General features: G+C 39.5%; 1 protein-coding gene and 1 long non-coding RNA gene across 3 annotated transcripts in view; one reads left to right on the top strand and one right to left on the bottom strand.

The window, feature by feature from the left end:
• ASB4 (ankyrin repeat and SOCS box containing 4) overlaps positions 1–21,152 on the top strand; it is a 60,384-nt gene extending 39,232 nt beyond the window's left edge. The window contains exons 3-6 of one of the 2 annotated variants that reach the window (XR_012011031.1): positions 7,653–8,143; positions 10,808–11,363; positions 17,120–17,233; positions 18,898–18,922. Coding sequence is in view for 1 of the 2 variants with exons in the window: in XM_072784085.1 (XP_072640186.1) it covers positions 7,653–8,143; positions 17,120–17,233; positions 18,898–19,086 (794 nt within the window). In the remaining variant the exon portion in view is untranslated. Of the gene's footprint in view, positions 1–7,652; positions 8,144–10,807; positions 11,364–17,119; positions 17,234–18,897 lie in introns of both variants that reach the window. The other variant, XM_072784085.1, reaches the window with a different exon arrangement.
• On the bottom strand, positions 8,850–9,781 carry LOC140609026 (uncharacterized). Its single transcript, XR_012011035.1, has 2 exons — positions 9,155–9,781; positions 8,850–9,014 (listed from the first exon to the last, which is right to left on the bottom strand). It is a non-coding gene; the product is annotated as an uncharacterized lncRNA (long non-coding RNA).
• Positions 21,153–24,339: the final 3,187 nt, after the last annotated feature.

The raw sequence follows: 24,339 nt of genomic DNA, 5'->3' as shown, positions 1-24,339 counted from the left end.
GTGGTGGAGATAAGGTAACAAATTCCTGGATAGAAAATTAGGTGCAGTAAAGTTTCAATATTCCAACAGAAGAATTAAAACATGATGAAAAGACCAAATATTGAAAGGAGGAAGGATAAGTATAAATAAACAAAAACTTAGCTTTTTTTATCAGAAAGTAAAGAATGCTATCTAAATTTAATAATAAATAGATAAATCCATTAGCTGGATTTATGGGAATAATTGCCAAAAGATCTGAAAACAAACACAGTTAAGAGAAGTGTCTTTGTAAATGTGTCTGTTCTAGGAAATTGTCAATCAAGTTTTTCTAAATTTCTGATTTTTTAAAACATGTGCCTTATTGTTTAACAAAAAATTATTTAATAAAAATAAGTTAATCTCAGAGCATGCTATGGTATAAATTTATTCAAAAAGACAGGTCTATGAAAATCATGTATATTCCCTTATTTTGGTTCCCAGCACCTGCTACTCATATGGGCAGCACTGTTTAAAGATATATAGCTGTTTGGTGGCAAAAGTTAACTTAATTACTTATTAAAAGGCATATTCTATGATTTTTTTAAAATCCAGTAATGTATACCCCACAAAGTTATGTCTAATGTAAAATGAGAAAGCTTAGAAAAACAGATGATACATCAGGGTATGCAAGCACCAAAGAAATGTAGGCAAGTCTTCAAGGAAAGATGATGGCATTGCCCTTCTTCCAAAATAAAAAATAAAAAATAAAAAGAAATTAAAATAATAAAAGGAGTATTTTCTTTTTTGCTTAGGTGTACGTTTTTTCTGTTACAATGATACTGAATTAAAATATCTATAAAGGGCACCAACTATGCCACTGAGGCTAAAACCGTGAAATATTTTAACTTTTTACTACAAATTTGATGAATTGCCACATCAAGCTAGGATGATTGAAGCCAACAAATAAAACCCAGACTTCTTATATGGCCTAAAAGGTCCAACATCATGCTTGTAACTTCACTTTTATGTTGTATCTTTCTTCCTGTTCCTTGAATGTGTCAAGCTTGTTCACCCATCTGGGCCTTCATTCTCACTGTTACCTCTGCTCAGAAAGCTTTTCTGCCTAATATTTCACAGCTACTGTCAGGTTAGAGGTCAGTTCCTTGGTAGCCAGCCCTCACGGTCATAATCATTACACCCATTTTATTTTCTTCATAATATTTGCAACTCTCTGAAATGGTCTTGTAACATATTTACTTGTGTGTTTATTTTCTCTCATCTCCAGTGTAAATGACTTGATAGTAGCGACATTGACCATAGTGTACACTGGTGTCTCTGTGTACCCACGCAGAATAGAAACAGTGTAAATATTTACAGAATCACTGAATGAGTTTTGAGATGAACACTTGATCACTGTTATTGAAGAGAGCATTTCAAAGAATGGATAAAATGTTCAATATTGAGCTAGTTGGGACCAAAGGTGTCAGTGGCTTAAGGGAAAGTCAAAATCCCTGAAGAACACAGAAAACAGAGATTCCTCATGTTCATTCTTCTAACCTAGAGGAAGTTGAAAGAAGCTGGACAGAAAATAAGGCTGTCTTAAAGGGTTGAGGGGCACTGGGCTGGCCTGGTCCTCTACCTCACCACCGATCTCCCCACTAACACATAGGCTTTTTGGGAAATCAAGTCCATTTGGACAGGAAGGAGGCAGGGGTTAGTTTAGGGATATGGTGGGGGATGTGGATTCCCTGATTCTGGGAAGATAGAGAAGTGACAGTTTCTGTAGTGAAAGAGACATGCTCTCTGCTCCCACTCTTATGTACTTTTTGACCCGAGAGAAGTTGGGAACGTGGATGCTCTGGAGCATCCAGCTTTTGGGGGCCAACCCGGAGCCTGCAGGGAGGAGCAAAGCCCAGCAGATGGAGCCACAGTGATGACTGAGCACTGAAGATCAGCCAGTGTAACAAATGGGCACTTGAGGCAATTAAATTTTATTTGGAAGGGGGGCACTTGATGGGATGAGCACTGGGTGTTATGGTATATGTTGGCAAACTGAACTCCAATAAAAAAATTTTAAAAAAGAAAAAAAGGAAATTTTATTTGGAAAATAAGAAAGTGAACTTTCAGACTGAGACTGATTAAATTGATTCTATCTGTTGGGGAGTAAGGAAAGGATACTATCACAGAGAACGGGAGGACAGAATTTAATATTGACTGACACTGTGTCCTTCTGTAATCCTGGTTTGAACATTATCTTTTCCCTTGGGCCTGGCCTAGCCATTTCTTGTGGCCAGCTCTCACTCTTTCTGTTCAAATTCTTATCCTATATCCCCTCTTCATCCTATTCTTACTGTACCCAAATCTCTTCTTCTTTGCCCATAGACAGAATCTGAAAAGTTCTTGCTCTTTATCATCAGTATAAATTAAAATTTCTATCTCTTTTGCTACCATTCCAGACTATTTCTGGAGACCATCTTGCATAAATTAAAGGGTTCGTGAAGGGTTCTCTCTCATTAAAATTTACTTTACCCCATAAAGAATTTGCCCCTGAATGGAATAATTTATTCCCTAGAATGAAAATTGCTACAAATTTTCAGGAGGTATAGTGTAGAGTGTAAAGAAAACTATTGGAGAAATAGACCATATTTCTGCACAGAGAGATTCTTTATTGTAAGAATGTCAATTCTTCTTAAATTGATGTCTACACCAAAATAAGTTCCAGATGAATCAAGTGTCAAACATTTTTTAAATGTGTAAAAAACTAAATTATAATTAATCTGTATATCTATGCAACCTCTAAGAGGAGTAGGACAGTCTAATACTTTTTTAAAAAATGGGGAAAATTTGACTATTGAAAGTTGATGTCATTGCATTTAAGAAAAATCAAAATAAAGTGGTTAAAAATTTGTAGCAATTATGATAATATAGGCCTACATCCTAATTTAATGAAGGGTTCATATAAATGTAAACAAAGCAGAAAGGCTGTAATGTATAATGAATTAAAGAAGAAATGCCACTAGTTAATAATTACAGAGAAAGTGTTCAAACTCTAATAATCAAATGAATTTATATTTTTAAAAAAGAAGACCATTTTTTAACTTCCAAACTAGCAAAAAAATAAAAAATATATATAACAACATACTGCTGAGTGAAATATCACTGCTACACATGAATATAACTTGTGACAATTATTCATCAAAATCTTTAAACACTTCACACATTTCAGCCTAATGACTCTATGTGGGGGGAATTTATGCCCAGGAAATAATCCTAAAATTTTTTTACAGATTTATTAATTGTAGCATTAATTACAAGATCAACATGTTGGGGAAAAAATCCTTATATTCAATAGTCAGGTAAACTGACTTATGATGGAGTATCATGTAGTTACTTTTAAATGTCATTTAAAGTAATTCTGTAATGGCACGCTTGGGTGGTTCAGTCGGTTAAGCATCTGCCTTCGGCTCAGCTCAGGATCCTGGGGTCCTGGGATCCCCACATCAGGCTCCCTTATCAGCAGGGAATCTGCTTCTCTCTCTCCCCCTGTCTTTCCCCAGCCCTCATGCTGTCTCATTCTCTCTCTCTCTCTCTCTCTCTCTCTCAAATAAATAAATAAGATCTTTTAAAAAATAAATAAATAAATTCTGTAACAACATGGAAATGTTGATGGTAGTAAACAAAAGTCAATGTTGGTCAATATAAATATTAAAATTTGTCTAAGCTAATTGGTAATTAGGGGCACAAACATTTGCACACAATGACCTATCACTATGCACCCACCAGATTGGCTAAAATTAAATAGGTCAAAAATACCAAACACAGATGAGAATGTGGCCCCACAAAAACCCTCATGCATGGCTTACAGAAATGTAAACTGGACCTGTTCGATACCATCTGATGAAGTTGAAGGTATGCATACCCAAAGATCTAATAATTCCACTCACAGGTATAGAACCCAGAGGAACCCCTGCACATGAACACCAGGGTACAAAGGATGTACAAAAATACTCATAGCAGCAGGGTTTGGAAGAGCCTGAAACTAGAAATGTCCATCACCAGTAGAATGGATAGATTGTAGATCACTTGTGCAGTGAGACAGAACACAATAAAATGAACAAATGACAGCTTAAACATCACAATGTCGATTATTTTCACAAACATAATGTTGAATGAAGGAAGCAAGTCATAGAAGAATAGGCTTATTATTTCATTTATATAAAGTTCAAAAATAAATGAAACTAAATTATCTTGCTTAGAGATATATACAAAGGTGGTAAAACTATAAGAAATGCATAGTAGTCAGGAGAATTGTACCTTCAGAAGGATGCAGAAGTTGCGATGGGGAAGGAGAGTAGAAAAGTGGAGGGCCCCTCTGGCTCTGGGAGGTATGTGATTTCTTGACCTGGGATATGATTCTGCGAGTGATGGCTTTACAGTATTTTAAAAACTATCTCTCTCTTTACATATATATATATATATATATATATATATATATATATATACACACACATATATATACATATATATAACTATATGTATATGTGTATATATGTACATATACATATAGTATATATAGTTATGTATATGTAATTATATGTAATTAGCTGAGTAGGAGAAGGATGCACCCCTACTGCAGGATGACTGGTGTCCTTATAAGAAGACAGCCATGTGAAAACACAGACACAGAGAGAAGGCCATGTGAAGACGGAGGCAGACCCTGCAGTGACACATCTATAAGCCAAGGAACACCAAGGTTTGCCAGCCATCACCAGAAGCTGGAGAGAGGCACCAGACAGTCTCTCTTTAAGCCCTTGGAGGAAGCCAACCCTGCAGACACTAATTTCAGACTTCCAGTCTCCAGAACCATGAATAAATTTCTGTTGTTTTAAGCAACCTAGATTGTGATACTTTGTTATAGCAGTACTAGAAAACTAACATTTTATATTTTCACATTAAGAGTATTTATTAAGCGTTAGCCTTCAGCTCAGGTCATGATCTCAGGGTCCTAGGATTGGATTCTGGTAGGGCTCCCTGCTCAGTGGGGTCTCCACTTTTCCCTCTCCGTCTATTCCTCCCCAGTTTCATTCTCTCTCTCTCTCAAACAAAATCTTTTTTTAAAAAAAGAATATTTGGTGTGCCTGGGTGGTTCAGTCGGTTAAAGGTCTGCCTTTGGTTCAGGCCATGATCCCAGGCTTGGTGTGGAGCCTGTACTCCCTCTCCATCTGTCTGCCACTCCCCCTGCTTGTGCTCTCTCTCTAACAAATAAATAAAACCTTTTTAAAAATTAAAAAAGTGGCAGCCCGGGTGGCTCAGCGGTTTAGCTCCGCCTTCAGCCCAGGGTGTGACCTCGGAGTCCCGGGATCGAGTCCCACGGCGGGCTCCCTACGTGGAGCCTGCTTCTCCCTCTGCCTGTGTCTCTGCCTCTCTCTCTCTCTCTCTGCCTCTCATGAATAAATAAGTAAAAAAAATAAAATAAAATAAAAAGTAAAAATAAAAAGTAAAAAAGTAAAAAAGCATATTTGTTAAAGATTTCCAAGAATTTACATTTGAGGTCACTAATTTCTTGAATAAATCACAAAATCTAAAATAAAAAAAACTCCTCGAATCATCCTACTTTATATGTTCTCTGGAAAAGTTACACTCAGAGATACAATTCAAATATAAAAAAATAAAGATCTATTCAGAAAAGAGAACTATGCAGCACATCTAGTTGTACCAACAGGTCAAGGATCAATTGTAAATGTCTAAGTACATTAAAAAATAAAGGATGTGGTTGTTCCAAGCTGGCCTGTAAAATTTTCATCCTGACCCTTTGATTCCTTTCCTTACTGGAAATTCTCCAGTGTCTGAAGTGACCCTGCATTTGGCTTCTGGGAAGCCATTCTTATTCATTCCATTTCCCTACAGAGCAAAGAAGGGCTGACCTGAAAAGACACCTGACCCAGAACTTCTCCGGGGTGGAATACTGATGAACACAGATGGCTCCGTGTGAGACCATCTTTGGTTAGAATTCTGCTTTCTGCAAGTTGAGAGAATAGACAGCCTCGGAGTTTATAGAGCAAAGTGCTCGCAGAAACCTCACTGGGGGGTTGATTTTGTATAGGAGCCTGAGCATGTTTGTGGGAGTATTGCCTTTCTCAAATAAGTTCCACCTGACCACAGGATGCCATTAAAAAGGGGGTAGGGGAACAATAAATGGAAAACAGATTTTTAAAAAATTAACAAAATGCAATGTGATTTCTCTAGTCCTTTCAAGTTTTCAAATACCAAAAGAGAGCAAAGTACAGAAAAGATTTCTTCTAGAAAAGTCTAGTACTACTGTACTATGAAGTAAAACGGTATAGTGGTAAGAGATTTGGAAGCCAGCCTGTCTGGTGTTAAACCTCCGTTCTATCGCTTCTTAGCTTGATGTAGTTATTACCCTCCTAAGTACATATTTTTTCATCTGTAAAATTAAGGTAAAAATTGCACGTATTGCAAAGGGTTGCTAGGAAGATTCGATGAGACAATACATGAGAAGCATTTAGCTCAGAATGTTGCAAATGGTAAGTGCTTAATAAATATTAGTTGCTGAAATAACAATCATCATAATAAAAAATCTTGCTAGAATTATACTTGAAGTAGCTATAGAAGTTTTCAGTAGAATTGATTATAGAGTAGGCCCCCTAGGGGTCGACGCATTCACCCCATTAAATTAGGCAGAGAAGGAAAATTTCAGCTTCTTAAGTTGACCACTCTAGTACTTAACATGCTCTATCAGAAAAATAAAATTCACTTCAACTTCCCAGTGCGTTAAACAAGTGGATCTGGTTAAATAATTTCTGCGGAGCTTTCCAAACAGCACAAATTTGTATTTCTAACAATGATTATCAGCCATAAATCAAATATGTCTCTAAGTTATTCTCTTTCTTTCAATGAGTATTTCTGTTATACTGGCTTCTACCCCTTTCCAAGCAAAATATGACCTATAGGCTAGTTTGGTGGTCACAGTGTGTGTGTTTCTCTTTTTCCCCCAGTTGTACTCCAAGGGAGCCTTAGATTTGGGTGGCTCTAGTACCAGCTGTTTGCAGTCAGCGCTGGGCAATTTCCATGATACTAAGGTTTGCTTGGACCAAACTTTCAGGTTTCCCAGCTTTGAAAGAGAAAAAAAAACAAAAAACAAACATGATTTCGTGAAACATTCAAAGAAATTGATGACATTTAAAGCCACTTGTAGGAGCTCCCAAGGTTACAATATCACCTTTATTTTCAATGATATTTGCTATTTATTCAATAAAAGCTATTTAGTGATAGGGATCACTGTGTGCTTCCCAGTTCACCTGGGGGTAAGAACAAAATCTCAACAGAGTGCTCCAGCTCTCCCTCCAAAATCTTCCTCTGTTGTCCCCCCACACCTACCCAACCCTGGTGCGCTTGCTGCTTGTCCAGGAGATGGCACTGTTGTTTCGAACGCCTGACTTCCCTGGGGGCCAACAAAGAACCCTGAAAAGCAGGGCTTATGTAAGGCAGTCAGAGGGTTAGAAGGGAAGCAAAAAAATAATAATAAAATAAAGTAAATAAAATAAAATAAAATAAAATAAAATAAAATAAAATAAAATAAAATAAAGGGAAGCAGCCAGGAAGGAAATGTCTTGAACCTCGGGAATAAGGGCAACATACGTTTACTCGGTAATTATCTTCCTCAATCTCTCTAGGGGCCAATGTGAACATGAAGACCAACAACCAGGATGAGGAGACGCCCTTGCACACAGCTGCCCACTTCGGCCTCCCGGAGCTGGTGGCCTTCTACGTGGAGCATGGGGCCATCGTGGACAGCGTGAACGCCCACATGGAGACTCCGCTGGCTATCGCAACCTACTGGGCCCTCCGCTTTAAGGAGCAGGAGTACAGCAGAGAGCACCACCTCATCTGCCGCATGCTGCTGGACTACAAGGCCGAGGTTAACGCCAGGGATGATGACTTCAAATCTCCGCTGCACAAGGCAGCCTGGAACTGTGACCACGTGCTCATGCACATGATGCTGGAGGCCGGCGCCGAAGCCAACCTCATGGACATCAACGGCTGTGCTGCCATCCAGTATGTGCTGAAGGTCACCTCTGTGCGCCCGGCCGCGCAGCCCGAGATCTGCTATCAGCTGCTCTTGAACCACGGGGCTGCTCGCATATACCCTCCACAGTTCCACAAGGTGAGCTTATGTCCAAGGGTGCCACGTACAGAGCCAGGTGCTCAGCTGGGTCCCCCGAGACTCCAAGGATGACTTGATCTCAACTCTCCTGGTAACTCAAGCTTATCTGAGCCTAACTCCCTTTGATTCTCCAACTGACCTTGCATTTACACACACAACCCTGGCTGCTTTGTCTTGGTCCTGTTTGTTTGAAATCTGGGGCCAAGAGGTAAAAAGGAGAACAAGAGTGGCAGGTAATTCTCCATTCCTTGTGTGAGCACCAGTGACCTGGTAGCAGCTTCTGCCGGACTGAGGTGAGAAAGATGGGAAAGCCACATTAAGTCTACTGAAGAGGCCAGTGGTGTCAGACAGGCAAATACTTGCCATCTTTCAGCAGAGCGCATTTTAAATGGCATATGGAATTGTTCTTGCTTTAAATTTTTATCTCCGCACTGTCTCTTATAATTCATTCATTCCAGACTTAGCCAAGTTATCCATGCCAGGAATAAAGAATCATGGACTTCGGGGCCAAACAAATGTGGGTCTTGCCACTGACCTAAGAATTTGACTTTGAATACATAACATAAGCCTCTTGAGCCTCAGATTCTTCCCCTGTGAAATGGGTACACTCTGCCCTTATTACCTCAGTAATCATGTGCAGACATGGTCCTACATCAGAAGGATATTAATCTTACTAGTAACACACAGATATACTCAGAGCCCAGAGGATGGTGCAAATCTTTCTTTACTCTTTCTCTTGAGTCACTGTCAGCCCTTGCAGCGTGTCTGCCCCAGCCCCATCCCACATCTGCAAGTACCTCTTCCTTGGTCTACGTCCATCTTCTTTCCACACCTATGTCGCATTAGTCTGGCCATCTTCATAGTGCAACTTCTAGAAGACAATTGATCTCTTTCTAACACAGCTCACTCCACAAAGCATATTTTTGTGTGTATTTATGTTCTAAGGCCACCTTCTTTCCAGAGAAAAGGATGGAGAGGGATGAAGGGCATGGAGATTCCAGAGAAACATACCTGCCTCACTTTATCTGTGAATAATAATAGCCTCTTCATAAGTCTGCTTTGAGAATGAACCAAGATAATACTTGAAAAGTGGTGGCACTGTGCCTGGTCCGTGGCAACCATAGAGAAGTGGCAGCTGTCACTATTGCTATTATTACATATTTGTAGATGAGTTAAATTGGTGCCTGAGCCTGCTTTAGCCACAGGGGCTTCTCCAACCAGAAGAAACAATGTGTGAGACTGCCCAGAGACTAAATATGGTGTTTTAGTCTGAAACTCACTGCTGGCTGGCTGTGGATGAAACAGGTCTCAGTGAAAGTAATTAGAATACCCTTTCCTCATTCCCCTTTGAGAGGAAGATTTAGGAGAATGGGCCTTCCTGTGGGGTTTCTGCTCACCAGAGAGAAGTCTTACAAATGTAAAGGTCCCCAGGTCCTCTTCACAGAAGCAGTCCTCTGAGAGGTGACAGCAAGGAGGATTAGGAGCAGAGACTTAGCGATGAATCCTGACTTGGCCATTTATGTGCTATATGATTTCTGAACAAGTCCCTTATTTCTCAGATCTCATTTTCCTCATCTAAACAATGAAGGTAAAAAGATCAGCTTTTCCAAAATGTTTCAGAAATAGGTGGGTAAGATATGTCAATCATCCAGCCCAGTAGTGGCGCTCAACAAAATTGTCTCCTTCCATCATCCTCCTCTCAAAATGAAAGCCTGGTCTATTGTAGCAATCCACCCTATTGGCCTTACTTCAGTGGCTCTGCTCGCCTGTAAACTAGGTGTACGATTGTGTGTTCCAAGGACATTATCCAGAGTTAGTGTGTTCTCATTCAGTCCGCTTTCACTTCTCTGAGTTCCACCAGTTTGGCCATATGCTAAAGAGATTTAGGTTAGAATTGGCTACTGGTTGATGGCTGGTATTATAAACATTTTTGTTGCTACCCAGCAGGCAGTGTGAGAGAACTGGCCTCCTTCCAAAGGAAAAGTAAAGAAAAACTCTTCAATTTACTATGCAGATGCTTCAAAGTGATTTAGCACAACTCCTCCACAGCCCGACTTTCCAAAGAGAAAGTCATCTTTACGACAAGTAAATGACTGACTCATTTATCCAGAAGATAAAGTGATTTGTTCTCTTGTGGATGGGGAATTCAGTTTCCTTATTTACAAGGAACAAGGTCAGAGCTGAAGATGCTGTCTTCCAAATACAAAGCAAATTTGTAGAGGGTTTATTTCACTGAAAACCAATGTATAAATTACATAAGGGGGGGGGGGAAGAATTATAGGGTCTGCAATTGCTTTCCAGGGTACAAAAGGACATTTGGTTTTTTTTCTTTCAGCATAATTCAGAAGGAAGTGACACCCTGGGGAGCCAAGATTGGGTTTTCTTGTAGGGCAAGAAAGACATTTTTCTAGGGGAGGGAAAGGTATGTAAGGGTTTGGGGGAAGTAAGGATGATTTCTGCTGTTGAACAATGCTGCAAATGAAGCCCAGAATACAAGTGGTCTCTCTGACCATTAAGTACCTTTCTGTACACAGATATATCAATATAAAGGAGCAGAGGTAGCCTAAGAATTTCTCTGTTGAAGTGGCTTGCAGAGGTGGCACTTGTCTTGGAAAAGTGGTGGAGAGATTTATCCTGAATCTGTTTTTTAATTTATGCCTTCAGGGGTCAGATGATGAAGGGAAGTGTCTAAAGGTCTCTCCGGTAACCACCGCTGTAGAAAGAAATCTTTATCCTACTGTTCTTCCATGAAGAGAGAATAGAGACAGCAGAGACTCACAGAAAATGAAGTTTATTGGGTATCTTCCGTCTTCCAGGCTCCCAGAGAAGCCAGCAGAAGCTTCTCCCTCAGAGTCCACTGACATCTTTTCTCACTTGATGGTCAAGGTTCCTGGTAGTCAGGGTAGAGTGATGATTTGAAGTTTGACGCCTCTTGAGGATCTTTTTTGTGTTGTTGCCTATTACAATAATTTTTGAGGCCTAGAGACAATGGGTCCAACTGTCTTAGTTCTGGAAGATGCCTGACGTGCCAGTGAACAGAGCTGGGAGGCTGTCGGGCTCCTAACGAAGCCTTTCCTGCCGTGAGAACCATCTTCTGTCAGCAGAAAACATAGTGGTCAGTGTCAGCAAAACCTAATGACAGCAGTGAGAGCTTTGAACTTTGTGCATCTAAAGACTGCGGGTTAAGAACTACTTAAGTTTTCCTCCAGCCGAATAAAAGGTAACAAGTTATCTCCCTGTGATCTATGGGAGTGTGCCAGGTGCAAATGAAGGCACCAGATGCGTGAAGTAGGCTCCTGAACTATGAATGGATGGACTTCCTGTGTCCATAACTTAGTTTGAACTATTTCTGAATGGGAACTGAGACTAATGTTGCCAAATAAAATACAAGTGCTCGGTTAAATACGAACTTTAGATATATAAGAAGTAATTTTTTATAATAAGTAATTTTTAATATAAATATGTCCCACACAATATTTGGGACATGGTTACACTAAAGATTCTGTGTTGTGTATCTGAAATTCAATTTTAATCTGGCAGTTTATATTATTAATATTTGTTAAATCTGGAAACCTTAGTTGGGAATTAGGTAATGTGTTGCAAGAGGAGGGTAATTTTTAACTATATCTCTTCAGTGATCAAGGTGTTGGCAAGAAGGAGAAAGTAAGGAATACCTGGGGACCAATTATCTTTGTTGGGTATGTGAGCATATTGTCCTTAAATATAACCAGTGTGGCTTCCATGAAGAGTGAGTGTGGCCAGGGAATTAATGTAGAGCTGAGGCCAGTTTTCTGAGTGCACATTTAAACCTTGTGCAGAGCCTTGCTATAAGCTTTCTGATTTCTCCACACCTTTTTATGTATAATTCCATTATATACATGTTGTTGATACAAGCCTTGGATTAATTTCAGCTATCATCTCTGTACTAGCAACTCTTAAATTTAAATTTCTATTTTGGATTATCAACTGAGAATGTACTTTTCACCACAGATCATCCTTTCAGAAAGGATTAGCTAGAGGGTTTTAGAGAAGGATGTAGATGGAGTTCCCAATGGTTGCTATTTTTATATTACCAGCAACATCTTTACATTCGAAAGAGAATTCTTTTGAAATTTCAACAAAACTCAGCCTAAAGTAATTATGGTTAAGAGCGCTTCTTGTTTCAGAATATCTGTGCAATGAGATTTGTGTCCTTAAACTACTAATTTCATTGGCCATTATCTAAGATTAAAAGAAGGTAATCAGAATATATTTGAAAGAGCACTAAACTCAGAGTAAGAAGACATGAGGTTAAGTCCTCATGCCTCCTCTTACGGTGTGCCTCTCTGGTTTCAATTTTCCCATCTCCAAATTAGAGGAGGTGGGGAGGTTAGCAATTTTTAGGGTCTCTTGCAACTCTAACATTTTATGATACCGTGGCAGTAGTTTGTAACTAGTATACAAATTAATGAGTCAGCCTCAGATTTTGTCTGTCTCTTTTACTTGGAGCTAACCTATCTGTCATCCTCATCCTAGCTCTAGAGAACAGAGCAGCCCCATTTGCCTTAATTTTCTAAGACCTAAGTGCTGAAAAATTCCCACCCTGACAGCCACACAGCGAGTTGGAAGCCCTTCTGGCTATACTTTCTGTAGACACAAAAATGATGACTCTTCAGAGGTCCTTTAGCGATGGGTCTCTGGCTCCAACCTACTTCTTTACCTTCTTATGGGTTGATGATATAGGATTGCTCTTTATTTGGTTTCGGCCTGCCTGACAAAACCATGGTCAGCAGCTCAACTTTGTGCACTGCACCCAGAATGTGTAGTTGAATGGTTCCCCTGCATTAAGCAACTATTTATGTTGCGCTCATTTGGACCCAATCACCTTCACTGATTTAGAGCTTCAGATACAGTTAGTCTGTGATGGCTTATGATGGTGCTTATATATGGGCCAACTGGAAGCAGCTGATTGCTGGGAATTGACTCACAATGCCTTATTTCAGGAACTGTACAAGCTGATTATTAAGTGCAGCCATTACTGAAAATTAAGTCACATAAACTTACAACAAATAAAGTATACTAAAAACAAAGATAATAGGTATTTAAAACACTATTTTAAAATTATTTTCATTATATCTCTTAATTATTTTACTCTACACACCTATACTCTTGATGTTATATGCATCTTTTATACCCCTGTGGTGGAAACATTCTGTAATGATTTGTTACTGCACATCCCTTCCCAACCATGCAGTGACCCCAGGTTAGTAGTTATGAATAGGCTGTGATGGTAGTATTTACGCCACAGAAATCAGCAAATGCTACCAATCAGACTTTAATTTATTTCTTTGATGATGTCTAGACCTAAGAAATTAATGGAAAGGATGTTACTAATACAGATTAAACTTAAAAATAGGTAGTCAGTGTCTGGAGCTCTGACATTGTGAATAGCACCAAAAAATGCAGAAATACGATTCCAGGATTCAAAAGCTATTATATATTTCAAAAAAAGTTACTCATGTCATTGATGAATGAGTGAAGTTCTAAAATAGGTCTTCATTGTTTCATATTTGTGAAACAATTATTCTTTCATGTAATAAAAATATCAACCAACATTCATATAACAACTACATGTGTTCTTCAATTGCAGACATTGATTTTGGCTATGAATGCAATTCAATATCCATGCAAAATTGATACAAAATCAGTGAAAGCATTCTGTGAGAACCAATTAACTATATAAAATAGGAAATGAGGAGTACTGAGTATTTTATTATTCATAAATTGTGGGCTGCACATTCTTTATATTAGCAAAAATTTGTGTTGCATTTATGAACATATACACGCAGTGTTTTCTTTTCCAGAAAGCCTCTTATGGAACATTTTTTTGCACGCCATTGACTCTAACCTCTATTTCAATAAAGCTCCCTTATCTTAAGGCCCTCTGGCTGGCCTGTCTCCTGGGGCTGACACAGTTCTCTACTGAGGCCATGTCTCCTGATTTGAAACTATGCTCCAATAAATTCTTATAAATCTTTCTTTCCTGATATCCCCACTCTCATGACTGCTTCATCTCACCATATTTTGTTGTTTCTGATTCCCATTGGATCTGGGCCATTGGAGCCAGGTTTTGATGTGTTATATTAGAGAATTGCTGCCATCTCCTTAGTCTCATGCATTTCTAAGAGAAGTTCTGCTAAAATTGTTCCACCAACCTCTGTCCCCAACCTTATCTTATTCCGCTTAACCTACTGATGAGTTGGGTGGAAGAATTGAACTGGTTGCTTAACTGTGGGCCTAGAGAAGAACTGAGTTCTTGGTTCTTTTATGTGGTAAGCGTCCAAGAACAAGCTCTTTACATCAGGCAGAGGTCCATAGTTTGGGGATGCAAATTTAATCTTGGAGTGGAGTGCTGGGAAGCTTGATGTAGTCCCATAATTCAACATATTATATGTAATCAGTTTTGTTAGTAATAAAAATGGCATTCTGATCTCAGATTGTCATCTTCATCTCGTTTTTCAATAGTTTCTAGACTCAGGAAAGCAAGTTATTTATTGGGTCTCTAAAACCCTGTATGCTATGACACCAAGGTCTTAAAGATGAGGATAGGTCAGCCCTAGTTACAGCTGTGCATCCAGCCTGTCAACCTCAGTCTGATCTCTCCTTGTTGGAACCCATCCAACCCTTGGTAAACTAGACTTCTAATCAGATCTGGTGGTATCTAGTCTTCCTCTCTCTAATCTTAATGGCTCTGGTGCTAGCCCGGCTTCCAATGCTCTCCTCACTTGATGTTTTTCACTCTGAAAGGCCTGGTTTACTTTTGACTTTTGGAGTCACACAGACCTGAGTTTTAATCCTAGCTCAGTCACTTACTAGCTAAATAACCTAGAGTTTAAATGTTCTTGGTCTTAAATTTTACATCTGTGAAATGGGTATAAGGGCTGACCTTGTAGGATTGTTTGAAGATTGAGCAAGGCAAATATGCAATGATTTAACATAGTCCCTGACATGTAATAAGTACTTAAAAAAAAATGGTGGCTGTAACTTTTTTTTTTCCTTTTTCTTCTCTCCTGCGTGTTTGGATTCCTCGGGCTTTAGACCATGGTCCTCTACCATTTCCATTTATTCTCATTTAGAGTATTATGGAGCCGTGTGGATTTAATTCTTTAATAGTGCACAAATCTCCACCTTCATCTTGGCCTTCCCAGTGGAGTGTTATCATGCACATTTTTAACGGACATTAAGACATTGTATATGACATATCCTCCTGCCCACACGATCTGACCATCCCCAAATTAGCATGTCCTTCCAATTTCCTCATTTCCTGTCAGTGGCACCCCCATATGTCCATGTTCTCAGGCTTAAAAGTTGTGTCCTTTACTCGTCATATCTGGTTAGTCATTAAGCCCTGCTTATTCTTTCTCAGAGTCTCGGTTACCATTCCTTCTCTGGACTGCCAGTTATGCCAGCTGAGAAGCCATTTGGTGTACTCCCATTCAGCTGCCTCACACTACTCTGTGGCCTTAATATCCTTGTTTTCTCCTTTGTGCTTTTGCTCATGATACTCAGGAGACATTGATGATCTTTAAGCCAGCCTCTTATTATTTACTGACTTACATTGCTCTCTCTTTGAGATATGTACGTCTTTTCTCTTCAACTAGGTTGTAAACTCCTTGAAGACAAAAACCAGGTCGTAAACTTCTCAGAATTACTGTCATAGTGCTAAGCACAGTGCTCAATAAAGACCTCCTAATGGAATGGATCGATTGAATACAACCCTTTCTTGTTAAGAAAATGTAATAGCCTCCTATTAAATGTTCAGTCTGAAGCTCTTTGGACTGGCATGGCAGGTTGGACTGTCAGCTGGCTCCATCTTAACACGCTCTTAATATTAGCTCTTTCCTGATGTGGGTCCTTCATTTAGGTGACCACACACACACACACACACACACGTGCACATGTGTGTGCAAGTGCTTAACTGTACATTAAAATGATAATCTTTTTAAAGATTTTATTTATTTATTCATGAAAGACACACAGAAACATAAGGCAGAGGGAGAAGCAGGCTCCCCACAGGGAGCCTGATGCAGGACTCAATCCTGGGACCCTGAGATCACGACCTGAGCTCAACCACTGAGCCACCCAAGTACCCCAAAATGATAATCTTTCTGTCTCAGTTTTGCCTGGGGCCTCAAGACAATAGGTTCTTAGCAGCCCACACTGAAAAATGCAATGCTGGATGACTTATGGTGGACTTGTAAAGGAGATGGGGAAAACCAATGTGTGACGTTTGCCCAGCTACAATAGGCTGAGGCTGACAAGGACTGGGAAGTCAGGAAGAACTTCTCTTTGGAGAAAGTTGTTTCAGTGCAAAAGGATGTCTCCCTCCCAATGACAGCAATGAGTGGCTTTCTCCTCATCTCCCATCCAGCAAGGGATCTTGAAGAGGACTCCAGAGAGAGCTTGATACATGTTTTCTAGAGTCCCAAGGGAAGAATGGAACTGACATGTACCTCATGATGGGAAAATTCAAAATCAAGAGTACTTTTGCTGTGGGTTCCCTGTGGACTAGTTGTGGGGCACATTGCAGAACCAGCTGGATCCCTTTGAAATGAAAACAGGTCACACTCAAAGGGCTTCTGGGGATAGGATCAGATTGGCAGAAAGAAGCTAGAGGTGTTCCTGTGGATACAGAGAAGCTGGTGGGGAGGGGTGAGGGTTGTAAGGACAGGATGTACCTTTCATTGGACTCCTGCCTTCTTTGTTAGCACTTCTTTTCAACTAGCTTCTAAATGTTGAAGGAAGTGTGTGATTTTATTCATCCTCCCATCGATCTCAAGACTGGCAGGTGTTTGAAAACTCAAAGGCATGAGGCTTTGCAAAAGCATTTCAGGGCTTCAGGTAGCCTAACAGGACCGTAAGTTCCCAACGACTCTGTGAGAATGAATGAATCATAGATGTACATTGAACAAATAAAGCTGTGTGCTTCCTCTACAGGTGATACAGGCTTGCCATTCTTATCCCAAAGCAATCGAAGTTGTAGTCAATGCCTATGAACACATCAAGTGGAATGTAAAGTGGAAAAGAGCTATCCCTGATGATGACCTGGAGGTAAAGAATCCATTCACTTTCTGTGCTTTTCACTGTAAAATAGTTTGAGACTGCAATAGAAGTACAGAAAGTTCTATTTAAAAACTAGTCTTGAGAATGCTTTCAAGACCTACTCAAATGCAATAAGGCAAATGGTTATAAAATGCATTTTAACTGTGTCATCAGGCCAGGGCTCCTGGGTGGCTCAGTTGGTTAAGGGTCTGACCTCAGCTCAGGTCATGATCTCAGGATCCTGGAATCAAGCCCCAAGTCAGGCTCCCTGCTCAGCAAGGAGTCTGCTTCTTCCTCTCCCTCCCTCTGTGTGCACTCTTTCTCTCTCTCTCAAACACGTAAAATCTTTTTAAAAAAAACACAGGTGTAAAAATAAATAGATGCATCAAGTATGTAACATTTGGAAATGTCTTGAGGATTTCTCCATTTAAAAAGAAAGTTGAACATTTGTATAAAGGTGACAGGTTTACTTTCTCCTCAATAATTTAGATAATTTAATAATAATAATATTTGAGTTGCTTCTATAATATTTTACCAGAAGATTAGTCTTTCATGTAGATTATTTCATTCACTTTTTAAAAAAATATTTGTTTATTTTAAAGAGACAGAGACAAGAGAATGAGCAGGAAGGACAGAGGGAGAGGGAGAGAGGTTCTCAAGCAAACACCACACTGAGCACAGAGCTCCATGTGGGGCTTGATCTCAGGACCCTGAGATCATAACCTGAGCCTAAACCAAGAGTCAGACACTTACCTGACTGTACCATTCATGTGCCCATGTTTCATTGACTTGTAGTTATCTTGTAGCCTTTAAGTAGGCAGGAACCATATTAAAAATCTTTAATGAGTCATGCAGAAAGCCATTGACAAAGCTAAGTTCTCACTCTGCAAATGGACTTTGCTGCCTTTGTAAATCAGTCCTCCCACCAAGCCTGTTGTTCTTGGTTTTAGCAGTCACAGGCTGTCTCCAACGGGTGGACAAGTACGAGGCCCAGAGTACAAAGCTCATTGCTTTGATTGCTTAGATACAATCCTACTCTGCTACTTTTGAACTATCTTACCCTGAAAAAGTTACTTAACCTGCTTGAGCATCATTAATAGAATAGATATCTGAATGTATGGGCCACATAAGGCACATAAAGGATATATAGTAGAATCTCGATTAATTTCAAATTGCTGTTTTGATATACACTGCTGCAGATAGTTCATACGAGTATATTTTATCTCACTTCCTGGGTTCTGAATTGTAGAGTGTTACATCCCCTTGTCTCCCTTTTCTCCTTAGGTACCACTGCCTCAGCTCCCATCTCAATTTCATTTTTAATGTTGTCTCACTGTCAGAGACCCTAGAAAGCTACCACTGTGTATAAAGTAGGGACTAAATGCTAAAGTAGGGGGATCCCTGGGTGGCGCAGCGGTTTGCCGCCTGCCTTTGGCCCAGGGCGTGATCCTGGAGACCCGGGATCGAATCCCACGTCGGGCTCCCGGTGCATGGAGCCTGCTTCTCCCTCTGCCTGTGTCTCTGCCTCTCTCTCTCTCTCTGTGTGACTATCATAAATTAAAAAAAAAAATGAAAAAAAAATTATAAAGTAGGGATTAAATGTCATTGTTGATTTCTATTGATGTAAACTCTGGGGCTTTTCTATCTTTAACCTCTCTTGCCTTCCTTTACAGAGATACTGGGATTTTTACCACTCTCTCTTCACTGTGTGCAGTAACTCTCCAAGGACTCTCATGCATTTATCGAGATGTGCCATTCGAAGAACATTGCACAACAGATGTCACAGAGCAATTCCTTTGCTTTCCCTCCCATTGTCATTGAAAAAGTACTTGCTTTTAGAGCCAGAGGGAATCATTTATTAAACCTTATGAGACAGAAGTTCCCAATCCTAGATATTTAAGTGGACTCACCGGGTAGACACAGTTTGCATAAATAAAATGGTACTTGGGTTGATTATAACACTTCAGGGATTTCAAAACACTTGACAAACTCTGTCATTAATCCTAGGGTAGCATGGTGAGGGGAAATAAACAGGAAGTAAAGTTAAGGAATTCTCAAAAACAAGAATGTGCCCAGAAGGTACTGACAACAGTAATAACTGATGTGTATAGTGTTTTTACTTGGTGCCTGATATATTTTTGTAAAACTTTTCATATATCATCTCATCTGAAATGGGACCCAGTTTTTCTTACAATCTCATTCTCTCCCTTATCAGTAATAAGTTTATATTACTGTTCTTTGCCAAAATCATAGGCTTTGTGATTGGCCTCTTAATCTCAAGGGTTCCCTCCTCAACCCCCCTTCCGTCCAACGTTAGCACTTAGCAGAAATTATTGTCACTAGTTTTGCAAACTCCTATCCCCACTCGAAGCTCTTCTGCTTATTTTTGTTGAAGAGAGCAGATGAGCCTAGTCAAAACAAGGAGATCTTGGAGTTAAAGTAGACACGAAAAACCAAGACTGGTCCACTTAATAGTCAAAGAATGGACATTTCAACATATGCTTGTTGAGCCAGAGACTGGAGATGCAGTGATGAATCTAAAGCGAGGACTCCTGCCCTCCAGAATCTCACCATTTAGCAGAGGATCCGGACATACAAGCAGCAAACTGCAGTGTCAAGCGTCAGGGGCAAGAGTACAGGTGCAGACTCATTTTTAGTGCTTGCGTTTCAGAGTCGTGTTTCTGACCTGAAGTGTGATTTTCCTTTTAAGCATGAATATAAAGAGTGAAGGGATTCTGTGACATAGAGGGAGCTCCTGGTGCTGTTAGTGTAAATGTATTCACTTTCAGTTTCTCCAAACATCTAGAAACTCTTTTATTTTAGTATGATTTTCTGTTTATAGTACTCCCCTTGGGAAAATATTTGCACACTCAATGGCTCCCATGTATTTGATAAGAAAGTTTAATGAGATGTGTACAAGGAAGCGTGCAAAGGGAAGAACTCAAGTTGATTGCTTGGGCTCATGGAGTAATAGGCTGACATTTCAGAGCATTTTAGCTGGAAGATAAGGAGCACTTGACTAGCAATGGCTGGCTACCAAAAGTCAAAAGACTTTTTGAAAATGGTAGAATTTTGAGAAACTTGGAAAGATAAGTGTGTCAATCAGGCTTGTTAGTAGTTTGCTGAACGTGACATGTAGCTGATTAACCTCTGGACCTCAGGGTTTATGAGTCCAACTGGGCTTCGATTTTTTGTTCTTGCTAATCACTCTTAGGTGAGCTCATTGCCTCTTAGTGTCGCTCTTTCAGAGGTGAGAGTGAAAGTAATTAAGCACAAAAAAATCCATTTGCCAGGTGTGAGCAGGTTTCTTTTACTTGTGTGATTCTTCATCTTATTTAACTTTAGATGCTTGAGTTTTGAGTAGAGATGATGTCAAATATTCCACCCGCCCACCACCTAGGCCGTGCTTCTAAACCGGGATTCTCATAGTCCCAGTGCCCTGTAGGAAAAGTCATGGGTAGATACAATAATCTTTCTGATTTTCTTCAGTCTTTCTCAAATATTTTGAGAGACCTAATTTGTACTAAAACAAATTTGTACTATATTGTAGAAGAGGATGCTGAATTTGTATAAACGATTCATATAAAAACATTGGTCCTTCAAAAAATTGTAGCAAGTGGTGTTTGGGACACATCCTAGAATACTGGGCAGAAGTGCATGCTCCCCTCTCCTTTGGGAATATTCTGGCTGAAAAATTTGTGATGCACTGTCTTTGTCAATAAAACCTACTCTAAGGACAAAGGGAGAGGATGTTCCTTGCATTAGGAAATGTTTCTCTATCTGCTTGCTTGTGCTTAAACATTTTATGCTAATTAGCACATAATATATGCCTACTTGTTTTGAATTGTTTACTCATGAATTTAACTTATTTCTCCTCATCTTTGAACTTTTATTTAGGGGACTTAAATAAAGCTCTTGTCTCCTTTCATCTTTGGGAGTTGTTTACCTATCAATTAGACTTTTTTTCCAATTGACTACAAGCAGTAGATCTCTGAAGAGCTCTACATGTTTCATTGCTTTCTTCAACATTTGGGGGTGGGGGGGAAGAGAATGAGGAAATATACCTGTAAATGAATAATATTTTCAAAAGAAAGTAAAGGGTAAATACAAATAAAAGGCAAATTGTTGCTGTAGGAACGAGAATGGGTTTTTTGTTTTGTTTTGTTTTTAGGATGTATTTATTTGTTTTAGAGAGAGAAAGTGGATGCATTTGAGCAGGGGAAGAGGAGGGACAAAGAAACAGGGGGAGGATGAGGAGGAGGGAGAGGGAGAGAAGCTATTCCTTGCTGACCGCGGAGCCCAACTATGAGGCTTGCCCTCACGACCCTGAGATCATGACCAGAGCCAAAATCAAGAGTTGGATGCTCAACCAACTGAGCCACCCAGGTGCCCCAGAAAAAGTGTTTTAATACTAATAAGGAAATGCTACCATAATCATTCTCTCCCACCCGTCTCCATCTCTGACCTGGTCCTTTCATTTCCCTTCACTCTCCTCATTCACAGAACCCCAGGCACCAGCAACAGAGGAAATGATGTCCTCATGCTGCTTTTGTAACTTTCTGTAAATAGTCATTTAGTGTCCTGAGAAAACAAACCTCTTCTCTTTTGTAAGTTACATGTGAGGAAAGATCTTTAATATGAGGGAAGACCACCTATCCAGCTTTCTTCCCTTCTCAGGATCTAGACACACTTGTGTTCTATTTCTTAATCACCTAGTGTTATATTGCCACTTTGTCCTTCCATCCTGAACCCAGTGGCTTCTAATAAAAAACACAGCAGTCGAAAGCTGATTGTACAAATAAGAAAAGTAACAAACCATTTGCAGTGGGTTATCGATGTTGGAAAGAACAGCTGAGCCTTATTTTTTTTACTCATCCGATTGTGAAGAACTCAAGAAGTTTTTAACTGGCATACTTTCAAAACTTTAAGAAAATCCAAATGATTCCCTTATTTTCTTTGAAACACACAAAAAATTCATTGTCACTCTCCTTTGAATACATTGAAGTTAGATGTTAAGAGTTTCGGTTTGTGCCCGTCTACCTGGGTTCATTTTCTGACTTCCAACCTTATCTGATCCCTAGATCCCTTATCTAGGGAAAACGACGCGCTTGCTCTGTGACTCAGTTTCTGCACTTATAAAATGGGAATAATGTATCTATAGCATGAAAGTTTTATATGATTGTCTTGAGGAGTAGAGGAGAAAGTACTCCTAGACTCTTTTAGGGTTTCAGTTGGGCCTCAAAGTTAAACTGACAAAGATTATAGGAGAAAAGCATACGTTTTACATGACACAGAAACTTCATAAGGAAATGAGGACCTGAAGAAACAGAACTGAGTGTTTTTATGTCAAGTTTGAGTAAGCGTAGGCAGTTGAGCAGAAAATATGATGGATCCTTAAGGAGTATGAGGGGAAACTTAGCAAGTCCTGTTTGTTAGGATTCTTTTCTGGTGTTCCTTTGTCTTAAGAGATAAAGATGCTTCTTTCCTCCAGGTACAGGGAGAGCACCTCCCATGGGAGGGTTTTATGACCGTTTCAGGGGAGAAGATGTGGGGTGGATCAGAGTGACTTTCTTGCTTCTGCTGTTTTCTCAAACTCCTTCAGCTTAAAGTATTCAATATGCCAAGGTACAATCCAATGGGATAGCATGTTCTAAAACCCCATCAGAGGGTTAAATTGCTTACACATTAAATCACATAGAACAGTAAGCATTTTCTTTTTATCATTGCCCTTGTTACTTTTATTATTATTATTATTATTATTATTATTATTATTATTATTTAGAGAGAGTTTTCTACCAGTAAGATGATGTATTCTTAGAGTGAAGCTACAGCCAAAGGTGATATAAGGTAGATTTTTGCTCACATTGGCAAATATTTATTGAGCTTCTACTATGCACTAGGCACCTTGCTTAGGGCTAGAATCAATGGGGGGAAAGACAAACAAGGTCTTTGACCTTCTTGGTCTTTTTTGAGGTGGGAGATGAAGGTTGAAATAACGTGGACTTGGATGATTAGCAAACAAGCAGATTAATTACTTTAGGAAAATTTGCCCTTTTGCTAATGGGTTTATCAAGGATGCAATGACTCCTTTTACTATTTCATGAAGGCTGTGGAGTCACTGAAAATGTAGCATGTGGACAGAGTTTTCATCTTTCCCTCTTCAAAGAGGGGAAGAGTAGGAGGAGATTAACTTTGTAGCAGAAGGAATTTAGATGAGCAATGAGATTCCTAGAGGTCTGGGTTATTGGCCATCAGAATGAATGAATAGGGAGGGTTGAAGAATTTCATTCAATTATTCTTTCACTTTCAAGAACTTATTTGGAACCACTAAATATGTGGCTCTGTGAAATAAGTGGAAGGAGGAGGGGGGTGTTGATGCCAAGTCACTGCAAGACTCACTATCAGTGGCACAATGTTTTTGTTTGTTTTTACCAAGAAGAATAAAAAGTATACAGTGTTTTGTTTTTAATTAGGTACTATCAAACTGAGCTAGTTTTCTGTCAGCCTACTGTAAAAGAGTTGATTAGAAATGATTTTCAAAACCTATATTTTAGTAATAAATTGCCTTCTTTATAATTTTAGTTATACCTCTCACCAAGGCAAAGCAATACATGAAATATGAAAAACTATCATTCAAGAAACAGTTGCTTTCTTTCCTTTTCTTTCTTTCTCTCTCTCTCCGTCTTTAGCAATACTAAGTGGATTAGGTATGCTTAAAATTCTTCTTTACTAATTGGCTTTCTCAGATATAGGTATGCCTCAATGATACTGGAGAACAATTATGCAAATATATGCTAATCCAGCCTAGGAAATAAAATAACAGTATGACTTTGTACTTTCTAAATTAAAGACATTGGTGGATTAGTTCTTTTTTTAATTATTTATTTATTCATGAGAGACATAGGGAGAGAGAGGCAGAGACACAGGCAGAGGGAGAAGCAGGCTCCATGCAGGGAGCCTGACCTGGGACTTGATCCCAGGACTCCAGGATCCTGCCCTGGGCTGAAGGTGGTGCTAAACCACTGAGCCACCCGGGCTGCCCTGGTGGATTAGTTCTCAATGTTTATCAAGTATGAAGACTTGACAAAACACAACTATCATGGGGAGTTTAAGGA

The sequence above is a fragment of the Canis lupus genome, chromosome 18, assembly GCF_048164855.1.
Source record: "Canis lupus baileyi chromosome 18, mCanLup2.hap1, whole genome shotgun sequence".
NCBI classification, from domain to species: Eukaryota; Metazoa; Chordata; class Mammalia; order Carnivora; family Canidae; genus Canis; species Canis lupus.
The sequence above is the reverse complement of the archived record's forward strand: the minus strand, read 5'-3'. Positions and strand labels throughout refer to the sequence as shown.